General features: G+C 47.4%; 1 protein-coding gene across 1 annotated transcript in view; it reads left to right on the top strand.

Annotated features, from left to right (window-relative positions):
- Positions 1–19611, top strand: part of si:ch73-138n13.1 (trichohyalin) — a 33333-nt gene that overhangs the window by 8742 nt on the left and 4980 nt on the right. The window contains exons 4-9 of the mRNA XM_034296500.1: positions 607–697; positions 1833–3701; positions 3804–5231; positions 6245–6370; positions 16801–16919; positions 18204–18369. Of these exons, the coding sequence (XP_034152391.1) occupies positions 607–697; positions 1833–3701; positions 3804–5231; positions 6245–6370; positions 16801–16919; positions 18204–18369 (3799 nt within the window). The remainder of the gene's footprint in view (positions 1–606; positions 698–1832; positions 3702–3803; positions 5232–6244; positions 6371–16800; positions 16920–18203; positions 18370–19611) is intronic.

Genomic DNA, 19611 nt, shown 5'->3' with positions numbered 1-19611 from the left:
ATTCTGTCTTTGGCTGAATTCCTATTCTGACAGGATAAACAACTAATATGTTAGTCTTTTAGAAGACACACTAATCGGCGCTGACAAGCCAGAGCTTTTTTCTCTGAAGAAAAAAAGTATAATTTGAAATTAAGAACATTTAATTAAAAAAAAAGAAAATTCAATCCCCTCTCCAGTATTTAGAATGTTAACGAAGATGTCTATCTGTGAGTTATACTTTATATTACATTACAAGTCCCTATTTCCATCTGTTAAAGTTCTATGTATTGGGATACTATCTGCTATATTTACTGTTCATCAAATGTTATAAACCATTTTATACCTGACATTCAATAATAATTTTTGTTGAATTATTTTGCTTAAACGTCAACCACTCTTATTTAGAGCGACTTGAAACGGTTCACAAAATGCATAGGAGGAATCCCAAAAAAGCCTGGATTAGGCAAACAATGTCTATTTCAGTTCTTGTGGGTGATAAGTGAGTCAACAGAGCGAGGGAAGGGAACATGCTGTCATTTGAATTGGAATTCAGCCGTTGTCAGCCTTTTCTGTCCCATTGTCATGACCAGTCTTGTCTTGTGTGGTATGTGTGTTTCTCCTCATCAGGTTTGGCTCTGAGAGGTCCTCAGACCTCAGCAGTCCCTCCCCTAAAGAGGCGACAGACCGCTGTGAGAGTGACACTGATCCTCAAAGGAGGGTAAGAGAGGTGCTGGGATTAGAATGACATTGGTGAATTGGTGTGGGATTGCAATTAGTCCTTTGAGAATCGGTTAAACTCCCATGACTACTAGATAAACCCAGTTGAAACACTGCTGTCCATAAGAGGCAGGCGATGAGGCAACCACAGTTGCCTCTTCTGTTAGGGGTATCTCAACAACCATGAAATTATTGACAACAACTAACAAGGTTTTTGTACCCTCTGATATAGTGGCACATTCAATAGAAAATGTGTTGGCAAAATTATTTCACCAAGTTGCCAGACTCCTATCGGCATAGTGTCCTGTACCAAACCAAAACAGTAATGCAAGTATGGGGCTTGGTTTCCCAAGTACAGATTTGATCTTTAAACCCTTGATACAAAAGACAGTTGTCTGTTTTGATGTAAGAATTTAATTTATGCGCCTGAAGTTTTAGAAGAGTGCCTCAATCACAACAGGACAGAATTATAAGAGCTTGTTCTGTGTCCCATCTTGTCTTGTTGTACTGTCAATTTTGTTTCATAATTTCAATTTCCAGTAGTGTATTCATTTTTTAAAAGTTGTCTGTATTAGTACAGTGAATATAGTAGTGTCTGGGTTTCCCACTGTGAGCTAAAACAATTATTCAGCTTAGTGTAAAATAGCACATTCTGATTTGTATTTCATCTTTCAAAGAAATCTGGGCACAAAACATTTCCTTGGAATCAATCTTTTTCTTTATTTTGTGAAAGCCTTTCTGAGAGGTAAATGGGGCATAGAAGCAAAAATAACATCAGTGCCACTGTGGTACAAAGACCGGTGAAATCTAAGCTGGGTTGTTAGTCATCTTTGGTGGTTCTCAGTGTTTGGTTATGAAATATGCTGAGAGTGAAGCACTGGGAAAAGGTCAACATTAAAAGGCTTTGATTACCTCCTGAAAGCCACACCCATTTATGTAACCAACAAAGAGGAGTTTGGTTTGTTGGTATGAGCAGCGCTATCCGTTTTTTAGGTACAGATTGTATTGAGTGAGTGTGACTTGATTAGTAAACGTAGAACGTTCAAAGGATGGATACTGAAATGGCATTTATTAAGCCTATTTATGTGGGGTGTCTAGTATCCAAATTCACTTAGCTATGAATCTTTTCATTTTAGGGGGAGGGCTCTGTCTTTGTCTTCAGTGATCAAAGGAAGGTGGATGAAGACGCCAAAGGGTCCCAAGAACATCCCACCCAGATATTCTCTGACCCCTCAGCCGGAAGTACTGAAGCAGGCTGGGGGATGGAGACCGAAGCCCAGGAGAGCCCCTGGGGCAGTGGGGTGCAGACCGTGAGAGCAGCCCTGTTTGACAACGTGGTAGAGAGACGCAGTGTGCTGGTGATGGAGGAGGAGAGGCCTCAGAGTGCCACAAAGGGCTGTCCCAAGAGGTCCGTTTCCCTCAAATTAGGGGACGCAGAGAACGACAGCAGCAGCAGCTTGGTCACCGCCACCTACCGCAAGCCCCTGTCTCCCTCCAGTCCCCTGTCTCCCTCCAGTCCCCTGTCTCCCTCCAGTCCCCTGTCTCCCCCCAGTCCGCTCCGCGTGGAGCATTCCTTTGACACTGTGCAGGCGGTGGGGGAGAGGAGAGCCGTCAGCGAGCGTGTCCCCTCGGCTCAGCTGGAAGACAAGGCCATGACCCTCCGCTCCAGACGTAACAGGCTGGCCAGAGCTGAGCCGCTGGAGGAGAGACCTGCTCCGATCCAAAGAGACGTCAGTGGGCCTCCGGGGGGAGGAGCCCCTGGCTCACAACAGGAGCAGACGCCACGTTACCTGAGGGTTGGTGCTCTGCAGAAGTGGAATACTGATCAGGTGGACAGGGAGGCAGAGCTAGAGAGAGCAATGCAAAAAGAAACGGAAAAGGAGAGACAAATGGAACGCGAGAGAAAGGGGGAGGTATATGAGAGCCAGGGAGAGGCGGAGAGTAGGTTGGTCATGGAAGTGGACAGGGAGAAGCAGAGGGAGCTAGAGAGGGAGGAGGTGGCAGCACCTAAACGTTTGAAAATGCTTGAGGAAGATGAGCAGCCACCCAAACCCAGAGCCACCTACTTTGCTCTGACTGGTCAGATACATGGTCATGAAGAGAGAGGGGACATGGAAGGTCCTGTTGAGGATGTCTTTGTAAACTCTGGACATTGGGGCTCTCAGGGGAAGATCTTACATGTACGAAGGAACCCCTCACTAGATGAGGCATTTGGGAAAAGCCTACATGGTCAAGAACCAGAGGAAGAGCTGATGAAGAGGAACCAAAGGGAGAAAGGAAATTCAGGGGGCAAACAGGCTGGAATGGAGGCGATGGAAATAAAAAGACAGAAGCAAAAACACTTTGAAAAAGTACAAGATTTGAAGAAGGAGAAAGATTGGCAAAGGGGGGGAGAGTATTTTGGGAGGGAGAAACAGCGACAGCTGGAAATGGAGGGACAGCAACAGAGAGAGTTAGAAAGAGGGGGACAAAATCAGTTGAATGAAGAGAAAAAAAGAGAGTTTGAAAGACAACAAGAGCTGGAGTTGACGAGACAAAGAGAATTGGAGAGGGAGAGGCAGCGAGAGTTGGAGAGGGAGAGGCAGCGAGAGTTGGAGAAGGAACAGAGGCAGCGAGAGTTGGAGAAGGAACAGAGGCAGCGAGAGTTGGAGAAGGAACAGAGGCAGCGAGAGTTGGAAAAGGAACAGAGGCAGCGAGAGTTGGAAAAGGAACAGAGGCAGCGAGAGTTGGAGAAGGAACAGAGGCAGCGAGAGTTGGAGATGGAACAGAGGCAGCGAGAGTTGGAGATGGAACAGAGGCAGCGAGAGTTGGAGATGGAACAGAGGCAGCGAGCGTTGGAGAGGGAGAGGCAGAGGCAGCGAGAGTTGGAGAAGGAACAGAGGCAGCGAGAGTTGGAGAAGGAACAGAGGCAGCGAGAGTTGGAGAAGGAACAGAGGCAGCGAGAGTTGGAGATGGAACAGAGGCAGCGAGAGTTGGAGAGGGAGAGACAGAGGCAGCGAGAGTTGGAGAGGGAGAGGCAGCGAGAGTTGGAGAGGGAGAGGCAGCGAGAGTTGGAGAGGGAGAGGCAGCGAGAGTTGGAGAGGGAGAGGCAGCGAGAGTTGGAGAAGGGGGAGAGGCAGCGAGAGTTGGAGAAGGGGGAGAGGCAGCGAGAGTTGGAGAAGGGGGAGAGGCAGCGAGAGTTGGAGAAGGGGGAGAGGCAGCGAGAGTTGGAGAAGGAACAGAGGCAGCGAGAGTTGGAGAAGGAACAGAGGCAGCGAGAGTTGGAAAAGGAACAGAGGCAGCGAGAGTTGGAGAGGGAGAATGAATCTGAAAAGGAAAAGCATAGACAATTAGAGTTGAAGAGGCAGATGTTGGAGAGGAAGAAGGTTGAAGAGTTGGAGATGATAAAGGAAATGGAGAAGCGACAACTGTTAGAATTTGAAAAACAGAAGCAGGCCGAGAGAGAGGCAGAACAGCTTCTGGAGCTTGAAAAGCAGAGACTGAGGGAGAAGAAGGAGATTGATCAGCAGAAGATGAGACAGCAAGCCATACAACAAGAGGTTGAGAGACAGAAGGAGTTGGAGAGAGAAAGGCAGTGTGATCTGGAAATACAAAAGCAGAGAGAGTTGGAGAGGCTGAGACAGAAACAGTTGGACTTTGAGAGACAGGAGATGGAAAACCAGAGGGAGAGAAAGGCACAGGTTGAGAGGGAGAGGCAGACTGAGATGGAAAACCAGAGGGAGAGAAAGGCACAGGTTGAGAGGGAGAGGCAGACTGAGATGGAAAACCAGAGGGAGAGAAAGGCACAGGTTGAGAGGGAGACGCAGACTGACATAGAGGAGCGGGAGAAGATGAGACAGGTTGCCAGACAACAAGAGGCGGAGAGACCGAGAATCCTGAGGAGACAGAACCAGGAGAGACTGGACGCCTACCCTCTCAGACCTAAAGTGTTGGATGTAGACTCTGTCTCTCTGAGTGAGCAGCACTCCAGAGGCAGTCCTAGGTCCCCCGGAGCCAGGTGGAAGCAGCCCTCTGCCTGGGCTGACAACCACTACAAGCCTGGCATCTTGGACTCAGTCAGGCCCCAGCCTTCACCCAGCAGGGAGGTGTTCCCTGTCGCTGGCTTCCTGGGCTTTGACCCTGCCAGTGGGGACCGATCCCAGCTGCAAACCCCAGAGATGGAAGGGACGAGTAGGATGGCTCCTGAGGGCACTGTGGGGCGTTCCAGGTCGGTGTGGGCCCCCTCTCAGCAGGAGCTTTGGGACCAGAGGCTAGGTGGGGTATCAGTGGATAGGCCCATGGCAGGACCAGAGCCACCCAGGAAACCGGCCAATAAACCCAGCCTGGAGCAGATCCTCCGTAGGCAGGACAGGGCCACGGCCCCTATCCTGGTCCCAGAGAGACCTTGCTCTGATGTTCCCAGTGAACCATTGTTCCCCAGGAGAGAGCCCCACAGCCCTGGGTCCCCCATGGAACAAACCTGGTTCCTCCAGGACCCTGAGCCTCAGGGCCACAAGGTAGCAGCCAGAGGACAGAGGAGATCTCAGGGCTCCCAGGTGAGACAGTTTCATGTAGAGATACAGTGTATGTCAGCCAGTACAAGGGGGTTTGTTTTGGAGCTTCCCTTTAACACCGCAATTCCCAAGGATCATCTTTTTTCACACCACTACCAGTTTGAGAGAGATGAAACCAGTCAGAAATTCTGCTGAATTTCACACTGACAAAACATCTGCCCTTAATGCGGTTTAGTAGAATATGTTACAGAGTGGATTTTGACGACGTAAGAATTTAGTTCTAGCACTTGCACACATTACAGAGTTATCTAACCGAAAGGTACCAGAATGTGCCTATATTCCTCTGCCCACCTCCTTTCCTAGGTTTTGCCTTCTTGACTTCACTAGCTTCCCGTTGGATAAAAACAGCTTCTGTTGGATTAGGGAATAATTGTCAAAGTTAAATCACCCTTGGTAGGTGCAAATAGAAGGAATGTGGGAATATTTCCTTTATGATGATATTACATTTATAAAGGTGTTGGTAGCTAGTATACACATAAAGTACTTCTGTTCTGAAATGGCTATGGTCTGTTTGACTCGACCATTAATACAATGCCTACATTAGTCTTAATAATTCAGAAAATGCTTCTGCTGTAGTTCAGAGGGGATGTTTATCTGGTTAACCCATCAATTCTGTGTTTTAGTATAACCCTTTGGGCTAAATGAATGAAGGCCTTGACTTCAGCTTTTAGGGCGTGTCAACGAGTTGACCAGTAATGGTTGCAATTAAGATCAGCTGTGTGGGTGAATTTAGATCATATTATGGTTTAACAAGAAATCAGGTGTTTATTCATTCAGCCAAACGATACCTTTCAGTTGTGGAAAAAGCTTCTTCAACACAGCGAAGCAGGTTTTCTTTCTGAAAAAAGTCAGTTTTGTTCAATTTGCTTCTATTGAAGTAACTTCTGAACAATGTTTTGTCAGTGGAGGTTAAATTAATATCCCTTAGCTGCGAACGTCTGGTGGCCACTGTACTTTGCATTAGGCCCTAAATGTCCTTTAACGATCCTTTTTAGGAGCTGAACCGGATGAGGTCCCGCAGTGTGTCCCGTCGGTCGGCCCCAGCTGAGAGTGCTGTGGAGGGGAGCCTGTCCAGGGTGAGGAGCCGGAGTGCCCATAGAGAGAGGGACCCACATAGTTGGGTGAGTCTGCGTCCTGCTGCCCTGTAACACTACCTCAGCTCTTCTCTGGGTTTCAGAAATAAGCTCCCGCTAGCGTGAAGTGTTTTAACGTGGTACCAATTGGACTGCGTCAGTTCTGTTTGGTCACGGTTAAAGTACCGTGCCTTTCTTACAGGACAGCCGCGGGGGAATTGGAAACACATTTGCCTGTATATGACCTCTGCAGGCTTGTGTGGGTTGAGTTGTTATGCTGTTATAATAGGGTGGGGTAAGAATGCAGTGAGTTGACTGGAGGAGTCGAGTGCATTGAACTCTGAGTCTGTGAGTAATGTGAAAGGCATGGTCTCGCCTCCCCTTTTTTACTGCCGAAGGGAATCGAGCACAAGCATGTTCTCAGGCCTGTATTTCAGGATTTCTATTGTCTGTGCTTATTGCTGCTCACTTTCACAGCACTCTGTTGGCCTCGCTGAGAAATGGCTCAGCTGTCAGATTTCCCATTGTGATATTGAGAATCCTTTCAGCTAAGCACTGTCGGTTCCTCCTTAACACTGGGCCACCGCAGAGGTCCATTCACCATGATAATGGCCCACATATCAGCCTGTGAACCAACAGCGTATCCTCATCTATAATATATTCATTCCCCTGTTCCCAAAACACAAATGACTTGTGGGAAAAAGCCCTTCCTGGCTGACTCCATGCTGAGTGTCAATTTCAGTCTCTCTGTCACCACCTGCTGGCCTGTGGTTGAAGTGTGATATTGTATGTTGTGAGGGCCTAAGTGATGCTGGAAATACTGCAGGGATTCTTGTTCTATAATGTGTGTACAGCCACTGGAGGCGCCAGTGAGAAATCCAGCGGGATGAATCATTGGGCTGGATGGGGATCCAACCTTTTAACTTCAGTGGCTGTTGTGATGATTGTGCATTTCTCTGTGAATGTGGAGGTTAGGCCTGGGGTGAGACTCCCCTATGGGAAATGTCTCATGGTCAGGAGATGACAGTGGTATGACCACATCAGTAGTACTACCACGGTAAGAGAGGGCTGGGCAGAGGTCCACAGAGAGAGAGCGGATCAGAAACATGCTACGCTGCACCCGGCTCTGCTGCTGTCCGAGGAGTCGGTGGCTGTGGGTAAGTATTGGGAGAGCCTTCCTCAGAGCAGACAAGCCTGGGTGAGTACAGGTCAGAGAAGGATTCAGCTGGAGTCATTAGGCCTTCATCCCCCTGTGTACTCTGTGTACTCTGTGTACTCTGTGTACTCTGTGTACTCTGTGTACTTGGGACTTGAGGGCCTCTGAGTAGCTGCGACTGTGTGACTAGCGACTAACTGGTTAAGTTGGAACGAAACACTGATGGTTTATACTGTATCTGTGCTCTTTCTCTATTGCATCTTTTTACTGTCTGCTTTGTTGATGTACCTGGTTGTGCTTCAGATCATAGAACACTGGGTGAAATCTATGAGTAATTTCTGACTGGACAGTTGGTATTTGCAAATCATTATTTCAAGTCTTTTGGGGTTGATTGGACTGTCTGTTTCTGGAGAGAACTGTGCTGTTCAGAAATCTAACTTTCAGAATGGTGAGAGCCTGTTTGGGTTTCGATTAATCTCTGTCTCACAGTTGGGTCAGCAGAATGATTCACTTCTGAGTTACGTGTTTAAAACTGCAATTACGTAGTCTCCACTCTGGCATATGAAAAGTCATTTAAAGCTGGCCACTCATGTAAGCATTGTTTTTGGCCAATCCTGATGCATCCAAATAACCATACAAAATAAATGACAATGTGTTTTATCTCACTCATCCTTCTCTGGGAGAACCAGTGTTTCTCCAGAACTATTCTACTGAAGCCCAGCAGGGGGCACTTGTGGGCAGCTTAAAGTAGCAGTCCTCCTCCTCTGCCCCAGTTAGTCCTGAAAGTTTTACTGGTCCAGAATATGTTAGAGGAGCCACGGTTGTCTTGTTTCCGCACTGTTTCCCCCAAACATTATTATGCTGTCTTACTAGGTGTGTTTATGCTGATATACCAAGGCTTTTGCAGAAATGGCTTGGAGCCATTCATAGCAACAGCTACACTATGAAATCACTTGTAATTCTTTTAACCTCCGGTTATTGATTCTTACTAAGACTTGGGACTGTGAGATGACTGGGAGGGTTCTGAAAAAGGGGAAGGACAGAATCTGAATGCAGTTTGCATGAGTCAGGGAGATATTTGTTAGTCAAACTCTGACACAGTGTTGTGATTCCTCCCTTTAGCCATGAGCTCACTGTGCTGTAGACAGGCAGGCAGGCAGACAGACAGACAGACAGACAGACAGACAGGCAGGCAGGCAGACAGGCAGGCACAGAGACTGGCGGACAGGCAGGCACAGAGACTGGCGGACAGGCAGGCACAGAGACTGGCGGACAGCAGGCACAGAGACTGGCGGACAGACAGGCACAGAGACTGGCGGACAGACAGGCACAGAGACTGGCGGACAGACAGAATCCCAGCTCTCCCTCACAGCCGCACCTGTTTCCTCCATTTTTCTCCTTGTCTCTCAGGGACGCCTTCTCTCTTATCTATTGGAAGGTGTAGGCTGAACCACATCTACATTCATTCATTTGTGAACTTCAACTCTATAGTTGCTACTCCCCTCCCCCCCCGCCGTGTTTGGTTCTTACTGCCTCCGCCCTGTGCTGATTATGCCTGGGAGATTTCTCGTGCAGCAAGCAGAAACAGGCAGGAGAGACGGAGCACCGCAGAACATATATCACCCTTCCCTTATTCACTGCAAATCCGGGCCCTCCCTCTCTCCACTCCTCCCTCCCTTTCTCCCTGCCTCCTCTCCCCTCCCTTACTTGGTTCTCTCGGTTTCTCCTTGAACGTGAGTCCTGTAGCACTAGGCAGTGGGAACAGCAGGCTGACGCATTTCTCCTCTACCTGCCTGTACCTGCAGGGGAACGACAGCGCACCGGTCTCCTTTTCTTTGACCTTAGCGCCACAATCTCCTGTTTGTTGTTCTGTATCTATGGTGCTGCTCTGCCGGGTATTCCGAGGGAATAGGAAGAGGTCCGGCTCTCTCCCTCCATCTGCCTGACAACGGCTCTGCTGTTCTGGAACGTTTTCCCCTCAAGTTTCCCACCTGGAAGAAGACCGCAGTAGTTAGGGCTCTGTGGGCCTCTGTTGTGTTTCTCTGTCATGCCGGACGCTCTGGAGTGACCGCAGCAGGGACGGCCTCGCGAACTCTGTCAGTTTTGACGTGTGAGGTGCGTGCGTGCGTGCGTGCGTGAGGACGGGGTAAGCTGTGACGTACGTTGCGCTTCTACGTCTGTGGATCTGTTGCTGCTGACTTGTGATCCCCAGTCTGTCTGTGGAGGACCTGCTTTTGCTGCAGTGTTTTGTCCCCCCTGAGTCTGCCTGTCAGGGGGGGGTTCTATATAACTGCCAGATATACCTTGGGGGTTCCCAGCTACATGGACTTGCCCCTGTGTAACTGCGTAGAAGAATAGGTGTCTTGGAGAACTACGGAAAGCTTAAATAGAGTTCACCTTAGCCCCGGATCCTAGAGCCCTCCCTGATGATGGAATGACAGGCAGCCATGTCGGCTCCGGTGGGACTGGACTGCACAGAGGCTCACTGAGGAGCACTAAGGGACGGTGAATCTGGAGAGGGAGCCGGTGGCCGGAGCCAAGTGCTGCATCGCTGCGTGTGTTTGGAGACACGAGGGTGTCAGGCTGGCTGTGCCGTCGCTTCCCAACAGCCCAACCACTGCAGCTCTGACCCAGCTACGCACCTCCGCAGTATCATCTCTGGACCCGCCGCGCCACCGGGCCCAAGGACTCGCCCTCCACCGGGCCCAAGGACTGACACGGGGACGCAACGCAGACGGAACGCTTGCTACGGACCTGGTTCTGTGACGTCGGCCGGCGCATCTGATCCGACATGGAGTATCTCGGGGACAAACTCTCCGTGGCCCAGACCCAGGTCTCCGGTTGGATGGGGAACGTACGTCGCTCCCTGCAGGGCGCCTTCAGCTTGGTGTCCAGTGCGGTGGAGCGCGGCGACAGGGGGGCCGGAGACAGCCCCGGAGGCTTCAAGAGGGCCAACTCGTTACGCTCACTGGCCTCTCGCAGCCGGGACTCCATCCGCAGGTTCTCCCTGCGCAGCCAGCAGCGGCTGTCCCTGCGCAGACGTCCTGGGACCAGCACTCCAAACACCCCCGTGGCTGTAAGGCACTGTTTGTTCTCCTCCTTGTCAGTCTTCAACACCTACTGTCTTTCTGTCAGGCAGGGCCTATTCTGAGCACCTCACACGTCCAGGCCGTCTCTATTTGTGTCTGAATTCCTTGTCACCCATCCTGATGGTTCCTGACTGGTCTGCTTTTGTTGTGTGTTCAGTGCCTACTATGAAACTAATGATACTGAATAATCATATTACAGTAAAATTGCAGTGAGACTTTTACTGGTTTGGCAGATTGAGCTGGTGCGTTGATCTGGTAGTTGCATGTTTAGTTTGTTTCTGAAGAAGTGAGGTGTGATGAAAGCTCCAAGTTCGTGCTATTTATTCCAGTCTTTCGCAGTGGCAACTGAAATGAGTGTCTACCAGAGGAAGTGGAGGCTCTAGTAGTTACTAGTGAGGTGTCTACCAGAGGAAGTGGAGGCTTTAGTAGTTACTAGTGAGGTGTCTACCAGAGGAAGTGGAGGCTTTAGTAGTTACTAGTGAGGTGTTTACCAGAGCGCTGGTTACTAGAGAGGTGGTAGTTGTAAGTTAGAAGCCTTGCTTCTAACTTACAACTCAAAGGGATTTGAGGTTGGTTAGGCTCAGATTTAAATGCATGTAGTTCGTACACTCATTTGTTATTTTTTGGTGTATTTTCTAGTATTAAATAGATGGACAAAACAACACAGAGAATAGGGTTGGCCAAAGAATTGAACCTTGAGATTGAGGCTACACCCACAGATACCACCAGAGGTGTAGACTGGCACTCCCATTGTACACATTCATAGAAATGGATGTCAAATACAAATACCTAGATGTGAGGGAATCTCAGACACTCGCAGGCCGCTCCTCGTGCCACTCAGTGCCGTCTTACAGCTTGGGTCAGGTCTGGTGGTCTAATCCCAGTCACTCAGCTTACAGCTTGGGTCAGGTCTGGTGGTCTAAACCCAGTCACTCGGCCTACAGCTTGGGTCGCGTCTGGTGGTCTAAACCCAGTCACTCAGCTCATGCTGACATTATGTTCTGCATTCTTAACAAACACAGGCTTAGCCCCTCGTCTGTACATTACTCTTATGTAATACTACCAGAATAACATCACAGTGCCATGGGTCAGTGTTGTGGTGGCTGTGTAACACGAGACTCGGTTTGACCGAGGCTTAGTACTCCTGGGATATGTAGTCATGTGAGGCTAGCAGCCGCGTCGTCATCGGCCCCTCCAGTGCCCCATCACTGTGTTTACTGTGGAACATTCCTACTGAGGACGACTCCACCTAGGCGGGTTGGAACAGAGTTGGCCGGGCCAGACTTGATTCTAACGTTATGGACGTTTGCATTGCATGGGTCAGACACTACTAAATACGAAGAAACGTTTCCGTGTGACTGTAGAACCTGTTGGTAGGAGGTTTTTCCCCCCAGACGGTGGACACAAAACCTTAGCAATTACTACTTGATTTACTTTTTCCCCTTTTACAATCCCAGGCACCACACACCAAAATGTTTGTTTTATCACAATGTAGTGAAAGAACAAGCTTCCCGAGATGATCATATTCACAACCATTATGAATATTATAAACACAAAACTGACATTAAAAAGGGACCATTTACAATAAAAGGACAGCATTGTTTAAGATGATTAAACATTGCGGTGAATGTGATTTGTCGAATAAGTTTTCCCCATCCATGCCTGAAAGTAATGAAAAATTAACTAGAATGTCTGTTTTTAGACCTAGCTCGCCTACTCTGTATTGTACAAAATTAATTTTAACTGGCAAAAATTAAGCCTGCACCTAGGTTGAACGTAACGATAATACGGGTTTATTTCCAAATGATACATTTCCGACTACTTGAGCATTGATTGATCCTTGTTCTGTTGGGGCCTCATTGTACCTGTGACGGCTAGGAGGCCTGTTTTGTGTTGTCTGCTCTTAGGCAGCAGAACCAAATAATTGTTTTAGATCTGCCCTGTGCTTCCTCATTCATAGAGCTGCTTGACTGACTGGTTGTTATTCAGGGCAAATATTCATTATTGTTTTGCAGTAAGGAAGGAGATTCATAGAAACCATGTCTAACTTAATCTGACAGTGTCTTTATGCAGCGACCTGTCAGGCCTGGTGTGTTTGCGTGTGTGTTTAGCGTCTCAACCCACTGCTTTGTTATTTAATAAGACGAAGGCCATTTAAGGGACAGGCAGTAATTCAGAGATCTGATGTTGTGGTTGCTCTAACTTTCCAAGGCCTCGGTTCCATTTCCTAAACCACGTGTCAGATTGTCAGTCAATGTCCCTTGGTTATCAGACCTCCCTCTCCACTCTCCTTCCATTCATCCGCCCATTGTCCTGGCGTTTCCCCTGACATGCCCTTCCTGTGCACAGAGGGTGCGGGAGCCGTTGAGGAGGCAGGCTCAGGGTAATGTTATTAGCCAGGAGTAGTCTGCTTCGCTGGGGCTCTGATTTATAATCACAGCCACAGAACTTGGCGACATGTTGTCCAGATAAGGTGCCTGGCCAGGCCGGCTCTGTCCTTGGTCTCTGTGTGTACCATAGGGCTTTCAGCAATACTGATAGTCAGCCAGCCAGCCAGGGTTATTTCTCAGCCCTCTGTGTGGCTGCTATTGTTTGGTTGGTAGGTAACAGACTAGCCCCAGGAAGGGCAAACATCACACCAGGGTTAGGGTGTGTTTGGGCGTGTTAAAGTGTTTAGTTGACAGGAGATGTGCCCATTGAGTCCTATTTGCTTCTGCTTGTGAATTAACCAGTTTGAGTGCTAAACTTCAGGGCTGCGAGAGGTCTCTTTCTCGGCTTTGACATAGAATCCTTCCCATCTCAGTCAATATTTGAGAAGGCAACACTTATGTTCCCTTATTCTGCTGCACCTTGTTGGTGTCTCTCTTTTGTAGCTGTTGTTGCCGGTGTGTGTGTCAGTTAACCACATGTCCATTGTGTTGAAAGGGCCAGGCAAATCGTGGGATTACAAGGTCTGTTTAATGGACTCAAGCCCAGCCCTCAGCCTGGGGCAGAAGTCACATGTCTGGCATGTTCAGACCAATGGTTGTACAGGGCCGTGAAAATCTATTTGCCCCTTCCTGATTTCCTCTGTTATTGCATAATTGTCACACTGAGTGGTGTCATCTTCATCCAAAATGGAATATAAGATGAAGAAAACCTGAATAAACGCCCAATTCAGTGTGTGAACGATAATTGTATTTCTTAAGGAAAGCCGTTATCCAACACCAACTGTCCCTTTGTGAACAAATGGTTGCCCCCCTGAACTTAATTACTGCTTGCGCCACCTTTAGCAACAACAACTGCAACCAAGCACCTATAATTGGAGATGAGTCTTTCACATGGCTGTGGAGGAGTCTTGGCCCACTCTTCTTTGCCGAATTGCTGTAATTCAGCGACATTGGTGGATTTTCAACCATGAACTGCTTGTTTAAGTTCCTGCCGCAGCGTCTCAGTGGGGTTCAAGTCAGGACTTTGACTAGGCCACTCCAGAACTTTAATTTTGTTTCTTTTGAGCCATTCTGAGGTGGACTTGCAACTGTGTTTAGGACCATTGTCCTGCTGCAAAATGCATTTAAGCTTCAGCTTCAGATCACAGACTGATAGTCAGACATTCTCCTTCAGAATTTTCTGGTAAGGAGCAGAAATCACGGTTCCTTCAATTATCGCAAGTCTTCCAGGCCGCAGAGCATCCACACCATCACAGTGTCACCACCATGTTTGACTGTGCAGTTGATGTTCTTATTGTGAAATGCTCTGTTTGCTTTACACCTGACGTAATGGGATCCAGGCCTTCCAGAAGTTCCACTTTTGACTCCTGTCTAAAAAAAATGTTTCCCACACGGAGGTCAACATTGTGCTTTTTGGGAAATTTGTGATGAGCACTAATGTTTCACTCCTAGTTAGCTGTGGTTTGCAATTCTCCCATTAATAAAAATTTTGCCCAGTCTCTCTCTCTCTCTCTCTCTTGTTGTTAAACCATGAATGCTAACCTTAGCTGAGGCTAGAGGCTAACAGTTCCTTAGATATTGCCCTGGGTGTTTTTTTGACTTCCTGGAAGAGTTGTTGCTGTGTGCTTGGTGAGATTTCGCTAGGCCGGACACTCCTGGGAAGATTTGCTACTGTTCCAAGTTTTCTCTATTTGGAGATAATGTGGCTCACTGGAGTCCCAGAGCCTTAGTGTAATGGCTTTGTGTAACCCGTTCCAGACTGATATATCTCCCAAAAAATTATCTCTCTTGGAATTTCTTTCGATATTTCGGCATGGTGCGCTTCATGTTGAGACCTTGTAGCCTACTCCAACTTCATGGTGAGGATCTACATAAGTCATGTTTACATTCAACAGGGCTGGCAGCAATCAAGCCTGGGTATCTGCTCTGATTGAATCCAGTGATAAATTGCATTTGGTTGTTGGGTTGATTTAGTAACTAAGCGAGCAGTCACTTTTTCGCACTGGGCCAGGGAGTGTTGGATAACTTATTTAAACACTGAATTTTGTTTTCTTTGCCTTATATTACATTTTGGATGAAGGCCTCATCATTCAGTGCGACAAATATGCAGTTATAGAGGAAATCAGGAATGGGGCAAAATACCTTTTCACAGCACTGTGAAAAAGTATTTTCTAACTAATCAATCAATCAAAATGTATTTATGAAGCCCTTTTTACATTAGCAGATGTCACAAAGTGCTTTTACAAAACACCCAGCCTTAAACCCCAAGGAGCAAACAACAGTAGTGTTGAATTTCAGTGGCTAGGAAAAACTCCCTAAGAAGGCCGAAATGTAGGAAGAAACCTAGAGAGGACCCAGGCTCAGAGGGGTGACCAGTCCTCTTCTGGCTTTGCCCAGTGAACAAATTGTAATAATTAATAAATGCATGTGGGCTGAGTCCAGAGTCTATTTAAACTTAGGCTGGGTCGGAAGCATGACCAGATGGACAAGGACAGGGACAACTCGGAGGAGGGGGAGGTGTCAGCACAGTGGCAGCTGAAATCATCAGGTATCGTCTTGATCTGCAACACAACCAGGAGGACTTTGGACAGGGACAGCAACGGGTCTTTCAACCCTGGTCCTCCTCAGGTGTGGGCCAGGACCTCATGTCCTCCTAAATTTAAAACGGCAGGGGACAGGGAACATTTTGAAAATGCATTCCTTAGATCTACAATGATTTATAGTGGAGAAGGAGAACTGACCCTACTCCCCCAGCACAATAATATAGCAGCGTAAGACCTTTGGGCTGAGACAGGGGGGTCTGGTGGCACTGTGGCCCTATCTGGGGAAGGCCCCAGACAGGGCCCAACAGGCAGGAAATCAATCCACCCACATTGCCAAGCATCAACCAAAGGGACACCCACCAACCGCAACCACTCTGAATAAAGGCCGAGTATTGCAAGCAGAGTACAGCCCAATTGCACAAGGCTTAAGGCTTGTGCTTTTTTAACTGCTGAAGCCAGAGTGATCTTTATTTAGATTGAATACCATCCTTGGGCCATGTGCTGGGATTTAAAGGCCCATCATATTTAGGGCTGTAAAAGGAGTAGCTTCTGTGATATGGTGCAAGTTGCTTTCTCAGTCCAGAGTTTCTCACCGTTCTCCCTGGCTTTCCTTCTTCCTGCCAGGAAAGGCATCAAAGATGAATGGCATCCTGCACGGTTCTCTCTTTCTGTCTCTCTCTCTCTCTCGCCACACAACCCTATTACTTTTTCCTCAGTCATTGTCCTCAGACGTTTTGTGGCGCAGCAGTTCCTCAGCACAACACTTTGTCCGGGAAATGAATGGAGGTCATCTACATGCAGCAAAAAATGTAAATGCGTGCGTGTGTGTTTGTGAGTGCGAGCGTCGCACGCACCGGAGTTGTGGGTGTTGGATTTCGGACAGTGTGCCCTCTGTTTCAGCCTCATTAAAAGAGACATGGTTCAGTAGACAGCAGTCCCACCATGACTGACCAGTCCTTTTTCTTACCAGCCCATTAACTGTCCTCCTCTACCACTTCTGGTCGGACCAGAACCACACGATACAGTGCTATCACTCCTAGCCGGCACACTGTCTAACTGTGGGCCCGGTGCACGGATTCACTTCACAAGTGAAAGATTGGACCCAAGAGCCAGTAAGAAGCCTTGGTAGATTGGTCCGGTCCCGCTCGATTCATCCAGTTCTCTCCTACTAGAAAGTGTCCTCTGACTTGGTGATACTCCAGTGGCATATTGACACCTGCTCCTTTTTGACTGGCTTGTCTTCTCCCTGTCCCTTTCTCAGGAGCAGTTGAAGCAGAGCGTGAGGGGTGAGGAGGAGGATGGGAGAGACGGAGACGCTCTGGTCCAGGAGACCGACAGCCAGTACGGGACCTGGGAGACAGGACTGCACACTGAACACAGGTGAGGGTCTCTATCTCACACCGTCTCACTCACACAAAATCCACCATGTAAGGAACGCCAGTGTGGCTGTTGTGGCCTGGTGCAACACCTGTCAAACATGCTGTTCTGTTTGTTTTTCGGTTTCCAATTTTCCCTGAGGCTGTGCCCTGATTAAGACATCCCAACCTTCCTATTACCGAAAGCCGCTCAGGACATGCTGATTCACATCTCCCTCCCTGTCATGTGACACTGGCTGGGTCGATAATAAAATAGTGACATACTCTGTCAGGTTGTCTGCTGGAGTAGCTTTGACCTTTATATAAAGTCAGTGAGCTGGATTAGAGCCATCTTTATAGAGGGGGCAAAGTATAGAGCTAGCCCCAGGGACTTCTCTACTTACAGAACACCCACATGATTATCCCTTGAGTCAGAGGCAGTTACTGCTGTTAAAATAAACAGATACTATGCTACCTATTAGATAGCTCTTGTTAAGAGTCTGTAACATCTCTGCAGTCCTGACACCTTGTGGTCACCACGCAGCCGCACACATAACACTGCCTCAAACTACCACTCAAAATGGCCCAGGCTCTCAGTGCCAGCCCATCAACACTGACCTCCTGTGGCCAGAAGATGCTGTCACAGCAACAGACCGCTCCAAGGTCTGGATCATTTGGTTTAGTGGCAATGACAATGAGCTATCAGTTTGAAGGACTATTTGTTAATAGACAGTTAGTGATTGTCATATAATTTAAATGATTCCAACTGTCTTGAGGGGAATATCCCCAACTAGTATGGCAGGTTGTTACTGAATGGTGTTGTATGTCCCTTGTTGTGAAATAAGCACCATCAGTTGTGATCAGGCAAGTTCTCAGTGATTCTGATGGTACTATAGTAGGACTATGAATAGATAAGTGTTGCATTTTATATTTTTGATCAGTGTACCGGAAGACAAAGGGGTACAGAGACAGACATTCTTGGTGCCGCTTCCGTAAGTTCCAGTTAATACCAATCGCTGATGCGATCAGTGTTTCAGGAATTACTTCGCCAAATTTATTTATAAGTTATTATACTCTCTACTTCAAAAAAAGTATGATATTCTTTATTCAAATCAATTCATTTATTATATTCCCTACTTAGTACTCCAACAGGATCAGATAGGATGCTGACTCATAGTAAGTTGCAGACATGGTTCCTGTCTCATTGTTCTCTGACTGCCAATGAACGCTTATAACAAAGACTGTGCTGGAGTGGTAGGAAGATAGCCAAAAATACTATTCCTCTAATGTTGGGTTTTCCTGTCTGTAGCCTGACTCCTGCCACGCCCACCTCAGACAGCAACCTCAGTCCGTCGCCTAGGAAACTCACTCCGCCCCACACGCCTGGGGAATACGCCCTGTCCAGTGACTTGGACACCCCAGATGGCTTTTCCCCCTCAGGCCAGGCCGAGATACAACCCCTCCACTTCCCTGAGGTAAGTCGGGCATGACCTTCTGAGCTCCTGTGGATGGGTCAGAGTGGCTGGAATGTCATGGGTGTTTCTGAACCAAGGTTATTATATAGTTCAGCATATTTCATTCGTTTTTATTTGGCATTATGTTTTCAATTTCAGTTTAGTTTAAGAAAATTTTTAAAGCGTTTTAACTTGTTTATAAAAAAAAAAGCATAGTTTTAATTTTGGTTTTATTAGTTTTAGTCTTTTGAAATATGGACTATTTGTTAAGGGCAAGATTCAAAAAGCATACCATTTTAGCAAATGTATTCACTTAAGACAGATGCACAAAAGAACTATGAAAAATGTGTGTCAGTCAGTGTGTTTGTCATTAACCAGAAATTAAACTGGACGCAACAACAACGTAAAATGTACGTAAGATGTAGATGTGGGCACATATGTGAACAGTCTACCCAAGATGCAGCCTAAAGTGCAACATGTGTGTAATTCTGCTTCTGAGGAAAGATGCAGGAAGTGTGCCAGGTAAAAATCTAAATAGCCAGTAGACTAAAGAAGACACACATGAACAGCGTGTATTAAACCCATTCATGAGACGCACGTGAACAGCGTGTATTAAACCCATTCATGAGACGCACGTGAACAGCGTGTATTAAACCCATTCATGAGACGCACGTGAACAGCGTGTATTAAACCCATTCATGAGACGCACGTGAACAGCGTGTATTAAACCCATTCATGAGACGCACGTGAACAGCGTGTATTAAACCCATTCATGAGACGCACGTGAACAGCGTGTATTAAACCCATTCATGAGACGCACGTGAACAGCGTGTATTAAACCCATTCATGAGACGCACGTGAACAGCGTGTATTAAACCCATTCATGAGACGCACGTGAACAGCGTGTATTAAACCCATTCATGAGACGCACGTGAACAGCGTGTATTAAACCCATTCATGAGACGCACATGAACAGCGTGTATTAAACCCATTCATGAGACGCACGTGAACAGCGTGTATTAAACCCATTCATGAGACGCACATGAACAGCGTGTATTAAACCCATTCATGAGACGCACATGAACAGTGTGTATTAAACCCATTCATGAGACGCATATGAACAGCTAAAGACATTTTCTCTTATTATAGTTTATTTTAGTTAGTTTTGCAAATACACAATACTGTTACAGTTAGTAAAAAGCCTCATTTTTATTTTAGTTAACAAAGATTTTTTCAGACCTACTTTTTGTTACTTGGTTAGTT

Source organism: Esox lucius, chromosome 13 (genome assembly GCF_011004845.1).
Source record: "Esox lucius isolate fEsoLuc1 chromosome 13, fEsoLuc1.pri, whole genome shotgun sequence".
In the NCBI taxonomy this organism is placed as follows: Eukaryota; Metazoa; Chordata; class Actinopteri; order Esociformes; family Esocidae; genus Esox; species Esox lucius.
The sequence above is the reverse complement of the archived record's forward strand: the minus strand, read 5'-3'. Positions and strand labels throughout refer to the sequence as shown.